This window comes from Bactrocera dorsalis, chromosome 1 (assembly GCF_023373825.1).
Source record: "Bactrocera dorsalis isolate Fly_Bdor chromosome 1, ASM2337382v1, whole genome shotgun sequence".
Classification (NCBI taxonomy): Eukaryota; Metazoa; Arthropoda; class Insecta; order Diptera; family Tephritidae; genus Bactrocera; species Bactrocera dorsalis.
The window spans coordinates 102372786-102392351 of record NC_064303.1 but is presented as its reverse complement, the minus strand read 5'-3'; the positions used below and the strand labels follow the sequence as shown (position 1 = coordinate 102392351).

The following is a 19566-nucleotide window of genomic DNA, read 5'->3' as shown; positions in this document are numbered from 1 at the left end:
CCTTTTCCATATTCATTATTAATCATTACATTATAATAGACATATTTTAATAGTGAAAAAAAACTGGTTTGACAAAGGCGTTTGCCAATGAAACTGCGCTGCCTTGCCCATGAAAATGAAATTGCTGACCAATCAATTTTGTCACCGAGCAGCTGCTGATGGACGGTCAAAAGGTATAATGCAATGAAACGATGGGCTGACACACAAACTCACATGTACATTAGGGTGAGGTAAAATAAGATTCATGTTGAATTTTCCTTTCCTGACACACACGAGTATTTGACTCACCCCAATAGCGAAAATTATATGTTTTGTCGCAGCCATTAATCCAGAAATGGGACTCATCTGAGAAGTTGATTTTTTGATGAAACACAGAGGCACAATAGCAACCGGAAAACGTGAATTTGCGTAATAATCTTGGACAATTTCCAAGCGTTGTACCAAAGTGCAACGTGTCATGATGAAATGGCAACCCTTACTAAACACACTGACAAAATTGGACACAAATCTGTAAACAAACATGACCGAGCTGTCAAAATCACAGCATCCCTATTGGTAGACGCTGTATGTAGATAGATTTTAGTAATAGCACGTGTCGCATAAAGAAAATGTTGCTGCACTCAAGCACACAATTTTCCGGCTGCTCGCCACAAAGGCACCAAGCTGCACGTGCCGGTGATGAGCGCCATTGAGAACTTTTTGTGGTTTTATATTTTCACTCTCACTCGTTACAAACCAAATTGATTCTCGCTACGACATGAAGAGCGGATAATTCTATTTATTCATTTTAAGCAATTATTTCGGAGTCAAAGAATCGAAAATAATGTTTTTGTCATTATAATTCTTAAGAATATTTTTGAGAGGAGAGCTCAATCACTCGTAAGAGCTATGTTCTTAAGTCCATCTCTGCTTCGAATAGTAAAGATATTTTAAGAAATTTCAGTTCGAATACTTTCGGAAGGGCTCTCTTGAGCTATAGTGAAAGTTAAGTTCAAATCTTCCCAACGTCCGTTTTTCGTGTAATGTTATGAAAAATTTCTAACCCTTTGTTATTGTTACTGAATTGACATTTTTTATTTTAAGGAGATTCATGGGTTTTTAGGATTCAAAAAAAATGCTTAGAATTTTTTGCTAAGTTCTCAAGTGTAACCCAGTTATGGTTTTGGAGATACAGCCTTGAAAAGTTGGGCCTCGAGGGCAGCTATATAGTCACTTGAAACTACAAATGCGTTTTTCTCGAAAAGTCGGTTGACAGGATTTCTCAGGCATTTTACAAAAATGTTCGAGATGTAATTTACAAGGTCCTGAACGAAGACTTTCACCAGAATTATCATTTTTTGAAATGGTTGCCAGAAATACAATTTTAACGGTTTTATTTTTCCATCGTCCAATACGTAGTTTATGGTCTTAAACACCTATTTTTTCCTTTTACTTTCGACGATTCTGCAAGAAGTTCCGCTCAACGTTGAGACACCTTAACTTCGACGGACTGCCAGGAAAAAAGCCAAATTGGTCAATTTTTGCATATTTTCCTCTAAAAATATCTTTGCAAAATACGTATCTTTGGAACAATACATACAAAGTTTCAATTAATATTTCATTTTTTTTCGTAAAGTAAATTGTAGATTTTTTTTTGTTCGAAGAAACTAATGTAACCCCTTAATTGAACCATATTATAAAAATTAAAATAATATCATGGAGCGAATGCATAGATACAGCGTGACAAATAGTTCATTAAAATTTTTTTTTTATTAGAGTCGGTAAGTCGTTTCGTTCTAATAATAACAAAGTATGAAGCTGCTATTTATATCATAACGTTCCATTTCCTTACTTACTTTGCTCTTAAAAGACTTTCGAAAAATTACATAATAAACAGAATGAAAAATCAACAAACAAACAAACCAAGCCCCTTCGGCTGGGAAGTTGATGGCTTCCAACTAGAAACACACGCCGCAGTCGGCCAGCTACATGTGTACGTCAAATAAACTTTCAGCATACGCGTTTGCTTGGGAAAGGCAAATAAAACTATAAATGCAACGGCATAGTGCATTCATATTGCACATGCATAATGTGGATACGCTGACATAATAAAAAAGCAAATAAACCAATAAGTACAAGTATTGTGGACTGTCTGACTGGCAGCGGCGCATGTACGGCAATGGCGACAGCGCTTCATATTTCACAATCACATTAAGCAATTTGTTGGCATGTACCGCAATTAATTGAATTGAAGTGAATGGATGCCGCCACACAATAAAAATGGCATAAAGCTTACGCAGCAACAGTGATCACAATTAAGATGAAGCAGTAAATTTCCCATAACTCATAAGCCAATAATTGAACGAAATCAATCATAAGCTATTATCGATTAAAGATGCTTCTTGATTATTTTAATATGGCTATCTTCAAAAGAAAGAAAAATGTTAAATTCGGCTGCACCGAAGTTATATGTACATTGAGACAAAAAAGTACGGAAATTGTAACTAATCCACCGGGTAAATGACTGTTCTTAATTACTCTGCCAAATATGAGCGCGATTGGTCAACCAGTTTGTTTACAGCAGCTGCTTAAGTCGGTACACCTCGGTAGTGCGTTGCGATTTTTGCAATGGATAAAAATTTCTCAGATTTTGTAAGTCTAACCAAATTTTATATGCGGAATCGTTATGAGTGTTGAAAAAGGCCCACAGTGATTAAATTTTATCAAAAACATAAGCTTAAGAGTGGTACAAAGCCCTCAAAGACGGTCGAGAGATCGTGCCTCGTTCTGGACCACCACAAATGATGAAAATATTAAGCATGTAAACGATATGGTACTTGAAAATCGTCAGAAAAGTGTTAGAGAAGGTCTCTAGCGAGTCCGTTCGAATGGCTTTGGGGGATATTTTGTGTATGAAACGCGTTTTTGCTCGATTTGTCCCTATAAAGCTGAATTTTTTTTTTCAAAAAGATTACCTTAAACAATTCTCTTTGGGCATGTTTGATCGTGGGAATTCCGAGCCATTCATGGAGAGTATTACGGATGAGACATGGGTTTATGAGTTAGATATTCAAACAAGTCAACAATCATCGGAATTGAGGGAAAAAACGAAACTAACAAAACCACGCCAAAGCGACTAAAAACCAAGGAGATGCTCTTTGTTTTTCTTGATATTCGTGCTTTGGTGCATCATGAATTTGTATTGACAGAGATCAATAAGGAGTTCTATTTGGCCGTATTGAGGCGTGAGAACATCCGGCGAAAATACATGGAATTGTGGAAAAATTCACCAGATTTGGAGCTTACTTTGAAGGCAACAAAATAAATATTGATGAATAATTAAAAAATTGCGTTTTATTTACAATTTCCGGGTACCTTTTGTCACAATGTATGTATAATACCCCTCACAAATAAAAACGTTTCCAATGCCCAAACTTGAGTTTCAACTTTCAATTTGCCTTACAGCTAGTATAAGTACGGGGTACAGTATATGGAGGGACATACAGGCAGACATGAATAAATGGACTCAGCTCAGGGTGATGCTGATTGCACCATATACATACTCCGTAAATCGGATGTAAAATTTTTCAACTGATGTGCTACGGTGTCTGTGTGGGATTTGAGGTGTCCTGTTATTAAATTTGAGTTCAAAAATTTTCCATCACGTTCAGCTATTTTAAATGTTGGTGACTTGATCCCTAAATCCCTAGACTATAACACAAAAAATTGATCAAGACATTTTTACTATCATTTTCGGTTTCAACAACCTAAACCAAGCTAGAATTAGCCTCAAGCATCACAATCGCAAAATGACTGTAAAATAGTTGATGAAATATAGTGTCCAGACTTTACACTTACCAATGGTTGCCGTATTGAAAACCGTGCCGATGCCAGCCATCAGTAGGATTGTGCCCAGGTTATCGAAGAATAAGCGATTTGGCATAAAGTAGCCCGCATCCAGGATAATTGGCGGCAGCATGTAGAAGAAGAATGTGTTGGGTGTAAGCGGTGAGACGGCGACATCCGTGCAGAAATACAATACGAAACCAATAATTACACCAACAACTATAAGCAAACACGACTCGGGGAAAATGAGGTGCAATTTCGGTGTCATATGAAAACCTGGAACGAAGTAAAAACAAAATATATTTTTAAGACACTAAACATATGAGTGCACATATAGTGACAGTTGAAGTGGTAAATACCATAATACAAATTAGCAATATTATTGAGTGGGTAGTAGAAACATACGCGACTGCAAAATTAAGTGACTGTTATTTACTTAATATATGAATAAATACTATATAACTAAGTAGTGAGAGTTTAAGTACTATTTGCAATCGACAAGAGACAAAAGCAAACATTTGCAAGTGGCTGTACAAAAAATTATTAGGTTATATGGAGAAAATATATGTATATATACATATATATTTATATATTTATAGATGTGTATATATTTATATACATACGAGTTTTATATTTACTATCATTTCCTCTCTTTACCAACTAATAAGTGTTTATAGTATTTAGAATCGACTTTATAGTATTATTTATATGAACTATATGTATATATACAAACGTATGTAGCTAATGTATGTATATAATATGCGCGTTCTTTTCTTTGAGTATTTTTTTTGCTTTTATTGTGCTTTCGACGTTACAACTTTGCTATGGTTTATTGATTTTTATTGTTGTTGAATATGTTTACGAATCCACTTGAAATATCTGCACACACGGAACACACGGAATAAAAATGCATGTATGTATGTGCATGTGTGTATGTTCAAAGACAATTTGCGGAATATCTCAATTCACCCACGGCTGGAAAACAGACACACAAGTCGGTATCTTAAATGCCTTTAATGCGCTTGTGCTCATACTAAGACGCAGAGGTATACATAAATGGGATTTCATACATATTCTTAAAGGATCGTTATATTTTAGTGTAAAACAAAGGAAAATAATCTCTTATTTAGTTATTTTTTTTATCTATTACAATTTTTAAACAAAAAAATTCCTGATAATACAAGAACAAATGCTTTTATTTATTTGATATATAATAATGCTGGATAGTCGAAAAAGTCTTTTCGTATTTCCAATCAAACATCAACTTATTGATTTTTTTTATATTTATAATAATATATAAATAAAAAAATTTATACGATCTTGGTTGTTCACTTTTTTCCATTTTTCCGCTCGAGACATTATTCCATCAGTGTAAAACGAAATTTCGAAATTTCCACAACGGAAGCGAGCAAACCATTGTTGTGCTACATGAACTGATACAGCATGGTCTCCGTAAACTTCACAAATTTCATTGGGGGCTTGCATGGCATTCTTCCCTTTTTTTATTTAAAAATTTCAAAAGACGAATTTTTTCATTACTTTCACTTATTTTTGAACATTTGTAACCTTTTCAACTCCCACGAATTTAATTATACGACTGTAACGACATCTATTGACAAAATACGAAAAGACTTTTTCGACTACCAATATAATACAAGTTTCCCTGAACACCCTAGGAGATCATTGAAAATTATACGCGGATAATTAAGGCTTCAACGAATAATCATTTCTCTAAAGCTATCCATAAACTATCGCGCTATTCATCTCTTTCGTACTAGTTTAAATTGTGTAAAGCATGAAATGAGCAGTTGCTTTGGGAAATGTCGAAATTACTACGGTACGGTGAAAATGTGTAAGCTTACAAGTGGCAGAAGGTAGTATGAAGTGTTTTAGATACGGTTATCTGCTGAAATGGCAATTTTTCATCAAGAAAATGCAGGCCAATGTTAGCCCACCTAATAATCAGGTCAATGTTGTAGATATGCTCGAAAGGTCTACGGCAAAGTCTACAGTTTTTTACTTACTAAATCTGATTTACAACACACGTGAAAGTTGTTCACTATGTAGCTCACAAAAAATTTGTAGTGAAGCATTTAGAAGCGAAAAAATTAATAGTAATTTTTTAAGCTACTTTAGGGGGGTAATGTTTTGCGTCTTCCTAGACATCAAAGGTGCCTTTGAGAACACGTCTCACATGAGAGTAGCAAGAGCACTGCTTACCAGAATAGCTGGAAAAAGAATAGGAGGTACCAGTATTCCTATCGGAAGTATAAGAGGCTGCCCACAGTGAGGAGCCTTGTCGTGGACGAATCACTTGTGTTGCCAACTAACAATGGAATCCGCTGTCAAGGATATGCGGACGTCGTTGTTATCGTAGCCAGAGGAAAATTTGGGGACACTCTCTGTTATATCGTACAAAGGGGACTAGGCCTAGCCAAGAGATGATGCAGAGGTGTTGGACTGAACATAAACCCCTTGAATACGACGATCGTCCCGTTTACGAGACACAGGTCTCTGCCTGGCCTCAGGAATCTGACAAAGAGATAAAGATGACTAAAATGGTCAAATATGTTGGTCTTACGCTGGATTCCACTCTGCGATGGAAGCAGCATGTTGATCTAACCATGGTCAAAGCTGATAAATCCTGGGGCTGCAAGCCAAGGATTGTCAGGTGATTATACAGCATGATCGTGTGACCGATTATCACATATGGAGCGGTGGCTTGGGCGTCGAAGACATCGTAGACTTTGGCAGGTCATCAACTACAGAAGCTGCAACGACTCGCCTGCGTCTGCGTGTCGGGTGCCATGCGCACGTGACTGACTGCGGCACGTGAAGTCTGACTGGAACTCATACCGTTCCACATAGCAATTTGTCAAGTTACCAAACACACACTGCTCTAAATGACAGTACAAGGATTTGGTAGAGGTAAGGTAATCTTTTTCCAACGCATGATGAACCTAAATGGCGAAATACCACTGGCTCTTCTCCCAAGGGATAGCATTACTAAAAGGGTTGACTTCACTAGGAAGTTGAAGTTTACCCTCAGAAGTAAGGCTGAATGGAACGACTTCGCTCTCGAGCTACTGTTTAAGCCAAGAAATTTCGAATATTTGTGAAAGTGACCCCCAAATCTTTGTTCCCTTGCCTGAAAAGGCCGATAAAAGGCAAGCATTTTGAGACGACAGAGGGAATCCAAGCAGCATGAACACCGGACTATTGCGGAGAATGCCTTGCGTGACGCCTTCAATGCTTGGAAATCGCACTGGCAGCGCTGCATCGACGCAGAGAGAGCCTATTTTGGTTTTTAAATAAATTTCTTCGAATCGACTAAGTTCTATTACTTTTTGGACAAACCCTGTATTATAGCTTCGGCCACCGAAGTAAAGTTTTTTTTTGTTTTTCAAAACGTACCTCTAAATGTAAATCAACTACTAAATAATTAATCGATTTTTTTCCAACTGATTAGACCAAATAAGGTACATGTGTGGACAAAATATTAGAATAGAGAACAAAACAAATATTAAGGTTTTGAGAATGTTGTGCTTTGCATTGTTCTCTGCACGTAATTTTTAAAATTATTGGTACGTATATATATCTGTTTATATACGAGTATGTGTATATGATATTCAAAATATTATTTTATTTTTAGTTGCTTGTACTAGAAATATGTAAAATATTATAAGCATTCCGCGTGCACATTTTAATAGCCTAAGTTCGTCCATTGTTTGTAATTTATTTTTACTTTCATATTGTTTAAACCCAATATTTTAAAATAATTTATTTCTAAGTATTTTTGTTTGCATTTATGCAAATCCACGGAAATCGTTCGAAAATCGTATCCGAAAATTGCATAGCCATAAAATCCCTGACAAAGCCTTTTACTGCACATTCAATTTGCTCAAGATTACAAAACAACAAATAGTAAGCGAATCATAATAATACATATAAGTACATATGTATGTATATTGGCCGAGTAGCGAATTTGGTTGCCAAAAGGCAAATACACAAACCACTCCTCGACATATCCAGACAGCAATGTATCGGCGCATATTGGCGGTTGCCAAGTGTAAAAATTTCTACACAGACATGCAACCATTGGGTATTGTGCACAAGCACATTTCAAATTGGAACACGCAACCGACAAAAGTTGTTGTTGTGTATTTATGTGTTTTTTAGTTGTTTAGTGTAGCGTGCACTGTTGTTTGTATGGTGTTGGAGGCGTGAATGTCCTTGAAATGAAATGCGAAAGCCAAGGACAAACGATTTGACAAATACCCTCTGTGCAAATGGCACATAATCTATAATGCTCATGCGTCAACACTGGTTCCAGTTTAACCGATAATGTTAGTTCTAACTAAAATAGCAGTTTATAAACTATTGCAATTTTCTTTATTTCAAAAGTAGGAATATTCACCTTTCGAGATGAGAAAGGTGGCACAAATTGTCATCGATTGAATTTAGTCTTTCATATGACATATAGGCTATCCTCAAACTGTGTTAATTGTACGCTTAGTCACCTTTATCGTGTTATTAACGCAAAGAGACGCGGCGCTCATTTCCATTAATGACAAACTTTACGCAAAAGTATGAAAACTGCAATACTTAAGCACGCAAAGCATTTATTACCGTTACCAGAGAGAGATATTATATTAGCATACATTTAGGCGTACGAGGGTGTTTATCACGCACTATACAGCGCATTTATTTATAATCAGTTTTCTGTTTTTCTTTTTGCGTAATTTTTCCAATAATGCTGTACTATATATAGGTACATATATTCATAGCATACTATGAGCTGTTTTCAATACTAAATTACCATCAATTATGGGTCAACTTTACTTACGTTAAGTCAATTAAATAATTATCAGCGACATTTACTGGGAACTCATTATCGTTTTTATAATTGATTTCACTTGTAATATAGCATGACTGTGCCATTTCCGCAAATCCCTTTTATTGATTTTTATTTTTATTTTTTACACGTGATAATTTAGCATATAGTGCCATTACATGCATATAACCGGTAGTTTATCACGGTGTGTGATAAATCATACATTATAACATTATTATTACATATACATACATATATTTATATGCTACATGTATTATCCGACACCAAATGTTTTTAGTACTCACCAATTTTCGCTATGCTCGCTGAAAGTATCCAAATGCCGATTATGAATGGCGTTTTCACCCTGTCAAAATCAACTTGTGAGAGCGGATAGCGCTCAGGCCTGTGTGCATATGGATCATCGTCGTCGTGTGCTGAAATCATTATCGGTGGTCTATGTGTATCGACTTCTTTTGGCTTATCACTAGGTGTAGGTTCTGGTGCTATTGCGTTTGTTTGCAGTGCAATTTTATTGCCATCACTGTCACCAGCACCGCCCTGAAAAATTAATTTAAAAAATACAGTTTATTTTGGAACATAAGAAAGAAGTGTTTTTTCAAGTTTCATGAAATTTTTATACAAGCAAAAATAAAAAAAACTTTGTTATTTGAATTTTTCATACAAATTTTGAGGTTATGTGAAAATTGTGCATATACAAAATTTATAGATCCTTTTATTAACTACAATGTTGCCATATAACTTCTTTTTATAAGACTCGTAGTTTTACCGGAAAACAAGATTAACTGCTTTAAGCCTTCAAAATTCAATCGCACAACCCTCCCTTTCTTCTTCCCATTTACTAATGTTTTTGTCAATGGGTTTCATCATGCAGGGTAATAATAAGTAGTAATAGGACTGAGTCGATTTAAAAAAAATTATTGAACCAATTGTTACAATTCTTTAAAAACTTTCAAAATAGGCTCCTTCTGCGTCGATAGAGCACTGCCAGCGCGACTTTCAAGCATTGCAGGCGTCACGGAAGGCATTCTCCGGTGTAGCCTTGAGAGCCGAGGTGCATGCTGCTTGGATCCCCTCTGTCGTCTTAAAATGGCGTGTTCCACTCGGAAGATTGCCTGTTTGTCTCTGGATAATACTCAAAGATCCATGACTTGTCACTGTGATTTCGTTATTCAAAAATCGGAGGTCACTTTCACACATGTTCAAATTTTCTTGGCACACTTCCATTCGCCGCAATTTCTGGTCGTCAGTGAGCACTTTTGGGACCATCTTCGCACTTACCTTGCGAATGTTCAAGTGCTCCGTAATAATTTCATGAGCCACAGATTTTGATAAATTTAACATATGGGCAATTAAACGAATACTTAGTCGACGATTTGAGTTCACAACCTTGCCCAAACAAGTTACATTGTTGGTGTTTGTCGAAGTCGCAGGCCTTCATCAGCGACCTCCTTCCGACCCTTCAAAAGGCCTAGTGCCATCGAAACATACGTTTTCTTGCTAAAGCAACACCTGGGTAAGCCTGGTTGATCATATCAAACGTCTCTGTCGCAGATTTACCGAGTTTCGTACAGAATTTAACCGCGTACTTCTGCTCTAACGAACGCTGAATTTTGTCCTGACTCTCCAAGTGCTCGGAGAACTGACCAGCCGCTCGTTCGTTGCTGGGAATGCCGCTCCGAAGTACAATCGCGGGGGAAAAAAATCAGTTCTACTACTTTCCGGACAAACCCTGTAAGTCTGTTTATGTCTTATGTTATTGATACAGGTATTTCAAATTATTTAAAATACCAATCGTTTGAAATAATTACAGATTAAAAATTTTAACGATCGTGAAGGAGTTTTTGTGACTAAAGGTCTTTTTGGAAACGTATCGCCAATATGTCACCTAACATTTCATATCTATGAGTATTTTATTTCGATTACCAGCTACAAAATTATGGAAAATTCGTAATTACGATCAAGTGATAAGAACAAAAAGGTTCTTTCAAGAAAATATGGAGAATTTCCGTATCTACAGATAAGTAAATGTAAATATCACAAGCACTTGGAAATTAAATACATATTTTGTAATGAAAAACTTCAATGTAACCTCAGACGTCAGTGCGTTATCAATCATTTAGGGCTTTAAGTGTTAATTACAATAACTCAATTCTAACTGGAATGAGTTCAGACCATCGATAGCGCCAAGAACTTCTAGCACTGATAAACTACAAGTATAAACGCGTTCAGCGTTAAAAACATAGATAATGGGATTTTCCACATATTTTTACATTTTACTGATTTATTTATGATAAAGCTAAACAATTTTAAATATCACAAAGCTTTTTAGCTGACACTATAAAATTAGTGATCCAGTGACACGAGTTATTTATAGCTCTTCAATTATCAGCTGTAACTAATGCTAGTTAATACACATACACATATTTATAGTTTAGGCTCATAAGCTTTTGGACTTCCTTTGCACATTCTAAGGTATGTAAACGTCGAAAAAATGTCATTAAAAATACATTTTTTTTTATAAAAACGTTATCACAGAAGACATACATATCGTCACCTGAAATGCAAAATAACGTATCATCAAAAAATTCAAAATTGAGTGTCTTATTGATTACGCTTCACTACTTCAAATTACATACATAATATTAAATATGTTCAACATTTTCTAGTTCTGCGATCATATATAAACCAGTTTTAACCAATATTAAAATTTTGTTTCACTCATGTTCCATTTTATTCCGTGTTTCATTCATGCCACTGTAAATTTCTGAAAATGTTGTTACGTTATTTTGCAGGTGACGATATACAAAATTACATATAAGAATCATTAAGACTATTTTAAAACTCGCTTATTTATAAAGCGCTTGTTTACCTCTTTATCTATAAAACCGAACTGTACGGAAACTGCAAATGCAAAAAGGTAAGCGAAACCGAATTTTGTGCGCGTTTGGGTGCAGCACTGGCGATTGAATGTTAAATCTTGAAGTTTAATGAATAAAAATTAAAGAAAAAAACAGATTTTAATGTCGGCCCTGACGTGGACATACATGCATGCATATATATGGTATGTATGTACGTATGTATGTATGTTCGTATGCAAGCTCACCATATCACTTTGCCAACTTTATTCTGCTACAAGCGATTGGCCTCATTTGCGCCAAAATCTAGTTAACACTGGAAGTTGGCTGTAAAACCAAATCTAACCAACTCGAACTGCATTGTGCAACTTCATAAAAAATATATTTAATAAATATTACTTTGGCTATTAATGCTGCGTGTGTATTGGTGCAAACAATATGACTTTTTGATAAACTAGCGTGCATATTTTGCATTGAGAGGAATTATGTCCATGTTAGAACAATAACAAATGATAGACATAGTCACTAATGTACGAGCATTAATTATAAACGTGTCGTGTCTAGTCAATAGTTGCAGCATAATTATTGTTTGCAAAATATAATGCTTTTTATATTAATAGAAATATTAATTGTGTTGAATGTTGACACACTTCACATATCAAAGTGAGAATTGTTCAATGCGCGTTTGCATCAGACTCACTGATCGTTATCAGATGGCATGGTGGCATCAGACACACTGATCGTATCGTTTTGATGAGAGAGTCACTAACACTAACTTATGTTGGATAGTTTCGTCGTTAAACCCAACCTGAAAAAGTCATGATACGACATTTGAAAACTGTAACTAAAATTTTGAATTACACTAAATCACATTCCGTCCATATAAACACTAAGTGATGATCCTAAAGAGAGTGTTACGGGTTCAAACCTCATGATGGTAAAGACCATGAACCGTATCACAAATCACTAAAAACGATGGTAGAATAATCTGAAATCAGTCTCGATTGGTGCTGCTTCCCAGTATTTACCTAATCTGTCCCTTAACGATTTTTTTCTCTCCTTAGACGTCAAAGAAATTTAGCAATACTGCACAGATTATCGCCAGTATCAAAACTCTGGGAGATCTTTAGAGTTATTGAATCGTTTTCGATGGCAACTGTGTTAATATTTTGTTTAATACCTCTTATACTGTAATATTATATTCGATAGTCGAAAAAGTCTTTTCGTATTTATTATAAAACTTCAACATATGTTTTTTTTATATTTATAATAATAAATAAATAACAAATATGTACCATTTGGTAGACCACTTTTTGCGATTTTTCGGCTGGAGACATTATTCAATCAATGTAATTCGAAATTTCCAGAACGAAAGCAAGCGAACCATTGTTGTGCTACACGAACTGATGAAGCATCGTCTCCGTAAACTTCAAAAATTTCATTGGTGGTTAGCGTGGATTTCTTCCCTTTTTACACAAAAATTTCAAAATATACCGAGTTTCTTCATTATTTTCACTCATTTTTGAACAGCTGTAACTTTTTTTCATTAATTTTATTTTTTTTGTATAAATGAAGCTTAAAATTTCACCTTTCCCACACTATATGGTATGACACAATGATTGGTACTCGTATTGGTAGCACTGGAGATATATGACTGCAACGACATCTATTGACAAAATACGAAAAGACTTTTTCGACTAACCAATAGCATTGAATTTTTAATGTCTCTCAGAGTATCTACGTTGAATTTCGCGCGTACTTAGCACTTCCCTACTTTATCGAAACTAGACAGGCATGAATGACATAAACCTGAAATGATCGTATTTACAGGTACCCAATGCATCAATACTGCAGCAATTGCATTGTGCAATATATTCGTTCAGTCTGTGTCTATTTGGTAAATATGTAGGTAAAATGTTGAAATGAAAAGTAATTTTACTAATTTCTGACAATTGTCAGCGAAATTTCATAATCAATCGCATAGAAAATTTCCCCATAAATTGCCGGACAAGTCACTAGTACGAATGCAAATATTTCAAAAAAAAAGCTTTTGAATAATTACTATTTTTTCGCAGCAACAAAGGCATTGACAATGTCAAGTGGAATTTTTCCAGGTTTAATTTAAATCGATTGGCATTTGGCGAGCATGCTTCATGCATATGTATGTATGTAAGTATGACAGTCATTTTCTTTTCAATTGGATATTTCTTTTTGTGCGGAAGTTACGAATTCTTCTAAGAACTACGTGAGGAACTTTGTTGGAGTAAAATAAGAAAAAACGCTAACTTCGACTGCACCGTAGATAAAATACCCTTCATGGGTGCATTTTTATAGCATTAAAGTGTATAAAAAATCTGTATATTGATTTGGTTTGAACAGTTTGTATGGCAGCTATATGCTTTAGAGGTCCGATCTGAATAATTTGTTGAGATTTTGTAGCTGTGGATTATAATTTTGCCAAATTTCGTAAAGATGCCTTGTCAAGTATATACAAAATGATTTCCATATCAGGACTTGAATTTTAAGATCAATTTGTATGACATCTGTATTTATAGCGGTCTGGTATCGACGGTTCCAACAAATGAGTAGCATGAGAAGGAAACTGAAGAACTAGTTTGAGCACATACAGACAGACAAACGAACATGGCTAAATCAACTCACTGATCATTTATAAATATATTTTACGTATGTATATAGTAGCTGGTGTTACAAACATCGTGGCAAACTAAATATAACTTATTCAGGGTATAAAAATATATTGGTATATAAATAAATATGATTGTTATACTTATACTTTTGCAACATGTTGATACACAGTATATACATATTAAAGTTTGGTTCACCTGACGATTGTAGGTATCACCTAAATCTAATCGAAATAAATGTAGGGTTATATACAATATGAATATATTATATAAATGATCAAAATGACGAGGCGAGCTGAAATCCGGGTGACTGTCTATCTTTGTAAAAATTAAGCTTCCTTGATGAAACTTGGTAGACGTGTTCCTTCGCAGAAAAGTAATAATGGGCGTAATCAGACCACTACCACGCCCACAAAACGTCATTTTTCAAAAACGTATAAAAGGTTATAACTAATCTTAATATATAAAAATCACGTGTCACATTGTTTGTTTTCGATGGACTCCTAAACTACTGAACCGATTTTAATGAAATTTTTAACACTGTGTGCAGTTTGGTCCAACTTGAAAGATAGGATAGTTTATAACTCTCCTTATAGTCGCATTATTTATTTATTGCAAATTATTTGTTTATTATTAGCAAAGAGCTATCCACCTGTTGGTGGCGCTAACAGCGGTATTGAGTGCGCTATGTTACAGTAGATGGCGCTACAAACATTAAAAACATTAAATGAAAATACGTTTTTTGAAGTTTATATTATTTGTGGTAAAGTTATACGAGTCTATGACTTCCAAAAAAAAAAAAATAAAAATTGGGCGGGGCGAAGTTCGCCGGGTCAGCTAGTTAAGATATAAAACTCAAATTTGGCGCAGCGGTTCGCACAGGCAAGGGGCAGCTGTGGCCTAAAAATCTTGAAAAAGTGGGAGAGACTCCACCCTTTATTTGGTTTAATATACATATCTTCTAAGCAACTAAAGCTACGGTAACCAAATTCACTCGGGATTAATCCCTTTGCGCCCCCCACCATTGTCAAAATGGATGAAATCGGAAGATACTTCCGTCCACTCACCATATAACCGTACGGTAAAAAACTACCAAAAGCACAATAAATCAATAACTAAGTATACTAGAGACATACAATTTTACCCCCGAAGTGCTTTGAGAGGGCTTTATAAGAGCCAGAGTAAATATTGAACGATGTGCATGTCACCACTTACTTTTTGTTGAAATCCCATATCTCGGGACCCGACCGACCGACAACATTTGGTGTGTGAGAGTTTTCTCATATTCCTATGTTCCATTATGAAAATGGACAAAATCGGACTACATCCAGGCCCACTTTCCATATTGCACAATTTTAAATTCCACTTGATTCTTTCACTTTCCAGTAGACAAATCAAAAAGCGATTAATATAACGGGATACAACTTTGCATGAATAATGCCTCCAAAATATGCCAACTAGGTACCGAATTTGTTGACCACAGTATTTTTCGATGGCTTTATACCGAAAATATCGGTCAATGTGTGAGATGAAATGCAGAAAGAGCTCTTTCCTGATGACAGCATGTCTGTGTGTCAAAAATGTGTTGAGTCAAGTAAATACTTCCCTTAGCTTCCATATACTTAATACAAAGATTTTCCTGTTGACTTTATGCTGGATATATCGGCCAACATGTAAGTTATCTCACTGAGAATGTGAGAGCGTGTTCCCTTATAACATTTTTTTTTTGTGTCTAAACGGGATAAAGTTGGACGAAGATTTGACCTAGCCGCCATATAACTAAAATCAGGATTTTCGAACATCCGGCTGTTATATAAAGTAGTTTGTTGGATTCGGATCCTCTGTTTAACATTTAACAATTTAAGACATTTTTCTGTCTTTGATTCTGGCAAGTTTAAAGAGCAAAAAATGTTCGGTTGCACCCTAGCCCAACCCAACCTAGCCCTTCCTTACTTGTTTAACTATATAATAAGTATTATCATTAGAAATTTGGTAATGATATAATCCGTTCACTATATGTGACGTTTATTGACGCCATAACTGTCAAATCAATAAAAATTATGCACTTAAATTCTGGGAACAGTAAAACGTAAAAAACGATCTCCGCTTGAATAATAAAAAACAAACAAAGTTTGCTAATACTAGAAGCTAAGCAAATAGTTAAATAAAGCTGAGAAAGTCTGTCATAAAACCGGCATTTATAATCATAGATACATCACACAGTCATATATAAAAATATATGCGAATATTCATCATCAGCAAATTATAGAGGAAGAGTACAAATCATAGTACATACATATAATACGAGGATGTCACTGTAAATGGCAATAAAAGCTAAAAGTGCTAATGACAATATTACTCATACTTCCACACGAAAGATTTTTGTTTTTATATTTATCTATGTAAATATATATTAAAGATTCCGCTTGCTGCTTCATTGCATCTGCAGTTTACATACCAGCAGCCACAAACACACATACACATATATTTCGATGTTTATTTGCACACAGAATAGTTTCTATTAAAGTCAGTCAAGTGTGTTTGAGTTGCATTTGCCTGACGGACACTGCTATGTTTGCATACATATGTGCATATGAGTAAATATGTGTAACTAGATAATAGTCGCTCTGTTTGCTAGCTGCCCATCCGTTCATAATAAACACTTTCAAGTTCAAGGTTGCTATATGAGAGCAATGAAAGGAAATTCCATTTGAATATGGCTATAAAAAAGCTACTCTATCATTACGAAACAAAATGCATACATATGTGACACATAGTTGTCGCCGCTTTAGAGCACACAAACTGTTTAGACTTTAAAAATTAAATCATTAAATCGAAATCTCCGAAACATGAATATGCGCAGATGAAATATGAATATAAGACTTGATCTAATACAAATACAGTTAGTGAAACAACAAAACTTACCGACAAACGTGCAGTTGTTGCACCGCTTTCATCCTGCCTGGCCGCTTTTGAGGTTGTAGCAGCGATCACAGCCGCTGGGGTCGGCAGAGTGACGGGCGAACCATCGGTAATCACATTTTGTTGCGGCAAACTATTCGGACGGCCTTCAATGCGATTCAAGCAGGAGAAAAACACACAGACAACAAACAGAAATATCAGCTTGCGATTGGTCAGCAACTTTAAATGTCGCGTCGGCTTTTCTTTGGTAGTATCATTCTCGTTGCCAGGCAGCGTTTGCGATTCTGTTGATTTCTTTTGTTGCTCCTTGCTGGATTTCTGCTGTTCTTGACGTCGCCGTGCATCTTTGAGGCGCGGATCGTCATGTTTAATGGTGACCGCATCACAGAAAGCAACAAATGCCAGCCAGAAGGTAAGCAGTTGCGCACGCGCTGAAGCAAAAATGTCACTTTGTGCGCAAAACTCATTACTACGTATCGCTTCGTCAGTTAGCGTCGAATTTCTTTTTGTACCATGCACATTAGATTTGGTTTCTTCACTACTACTTTCAATTAAATTACTACTACTACTACTATTTTGGCTTAAATTTATAGTTGCGAGTTTTGGACTACGTTCACTAAACACTATTGTATCACTATTACTATTACGTTTATCCTTATTATAAACAGTTTTCCCATTATTCTTATTAACATAAGCATTTGCAAATGCTTCTTTGCATTTATTAGAATCACTAGCAGCATTATTAATATTACTTTGAAATATATTCATTATTTGACTAAATTTAGCACCATTCAAAACCGTTGTCACTTCGTTATCGACAAATGCATTCTCCGTAACTGTCTTACAATCAATGCACGATCTGGCATCGCCGCCTTCATTAACCGTAACATTGCCTATCTCGGCCGTATCAGAATCGGAATCACAATTAGAATCAGAACAGTCATCATCTTCAATATCACTTTCAGCAGTAGCGCTTTCATTGCTACCAGCCGCGACTTTGGTGGTCATCGTCGTCATTGTCGCCATTGTTGTCGTAGTCGCGGCGGCAGCTGCAGCTCTTTGACAATTCACGCACTTTACTTGGTCTTTTCGCAGATGACACCAGCAAGTATTTTGTGTTGAACTCAATCTTTGTGCCAATGCGCCGACGCTATCATACACATGACACCCTACAGTAGCAGTCTCTTTTATTTTATTTGCCATTCGGTACAGTTCGCTGACACTGGTATTGTGCAGGCGTCTGGATCTTGCAGAATTTTTCGCTGTGGTACATATATTATTAAGGATTAATTTATTTGTTACATTGGCATTACTAAAACGAGCAGCTGCTTCATTGGAACTTGCATTAATTAGCATTACAGCAATTAGAACGTTGTGATAGCGAAAAATCTGGTGAGTTGAAGTTTGCTGACGGAGTTGTAGTGTATATTAAATGACGTGATTTATTTACTATATCCAGATCTTTATCTTTATTAATTTGTGAATTTTGACGATTTGGCTATTTTGTTGTGGTTTGTTTTGGAATTACAGATTTTTCAAAATCGCTGATCTTTTCTGCTGGTTGTTTTCGTTAGTCCACGTTTGAAACTGTAATGGAAAAAAAGTTGAATTGAAGACAGCTTAATATATCGGTTTTGAAAAATATGATATTATTACTTTTTATTACTTATTATTATTTTTTTTTATCTCGAAATAATAATACTTAGAGGCACACCTAGTGCCACAGCCTAGAAATGCCATTTTCGGATATTAAAAAAAAACAACAAGAAAAAGAGTTCACTAGTACCGAAGCTATAAAATAATCTTCACAAATACAAAAAGTTCCTTACAAAGAACTTTGAGGTCAGTTTATATGGCAGCTATATGCCAGAGTGTCTCGATCTGTAAAATTTTTTCAAAGATTGAAACGTTGCCTTGGGCAATAATCCGTGTTAAATTTCGTGGAAATATCTCCTCAAATGCAAAAGTTGTCCATACCAGAGCTTATTTTCGATCGTTCAGTTTGTATAGCAGCTATATGCTATAGTTATCCGATCTGAATAATTTCTTTGCGGATTGCATAATTACTTTAGGCAATAATTCACTTTGTACTATTTAAAGCACTTTGATCCGATTCGATAGTAGTTCGATATTGGCGGCTCGATTACGAATGTAAAATTTCAGATTGATATCTCAAAAACTGAGGGAGTATAAATTTTATAGGGTTCTTGCATTGACCTCCAACGGAAAAAAATCAAAAATTTCCAAAATGACGGCACTTTGAAAAAGCGAATTTTACCTAAAATTTTGGTCGTGTTCGGATTGGATTTTTATTAGATAAAAAACTTTTTGATCTAATAAAAGATTAGAGAAATCAGAACAATTATTAAAATGTAGTTTTGAGAAATCTGCTTTGAAAAATAAACTGACGGAGTTGATTGAAATAAGCGGCTATATTACAAAGCTGTAACACAAAGCTATTTGA

General features: G+C 35.3%; 1 protein-coding gene across 22 annotated transcripts in view; it reads right to left on the bottom strand.

Annotated features, from left to right (window-relative positions):
- Window positions 1-18458, bottom strand: part of LOC105231156 (sodium/hydrogen exchanger 3) — a 56291-nt gene extending 37833 nt beyond the window's left edge. For all 22 annotated transcript variants that reach the window (XR_007423179.1, XM_049459776.1, XM_049459751.1 and 19 more), the window contains exons 1-3: window positions 17106-18458; window positions 8965-9217; window positions 3838-4101 (exon numbers count right to left, since the gene is read on the bottom strand). Coding sequence is in view for 21 of the 22 variants with exons in the window: in XM_049459776.1 (XP_049315733.1) it covers window positions 3838-4101; window positions 8965-9217; window positions 17106-18458 (1870 nt within the window). In the remaining variant the exon portion in view is untranslated. The remainder of the gene's footprint in view (window positions 1-3837; window positions 4102-8964; window positions 9218-17105) is intronic.
- Window positions 18459-19566: the final 1108 nt, after the last annotated feature.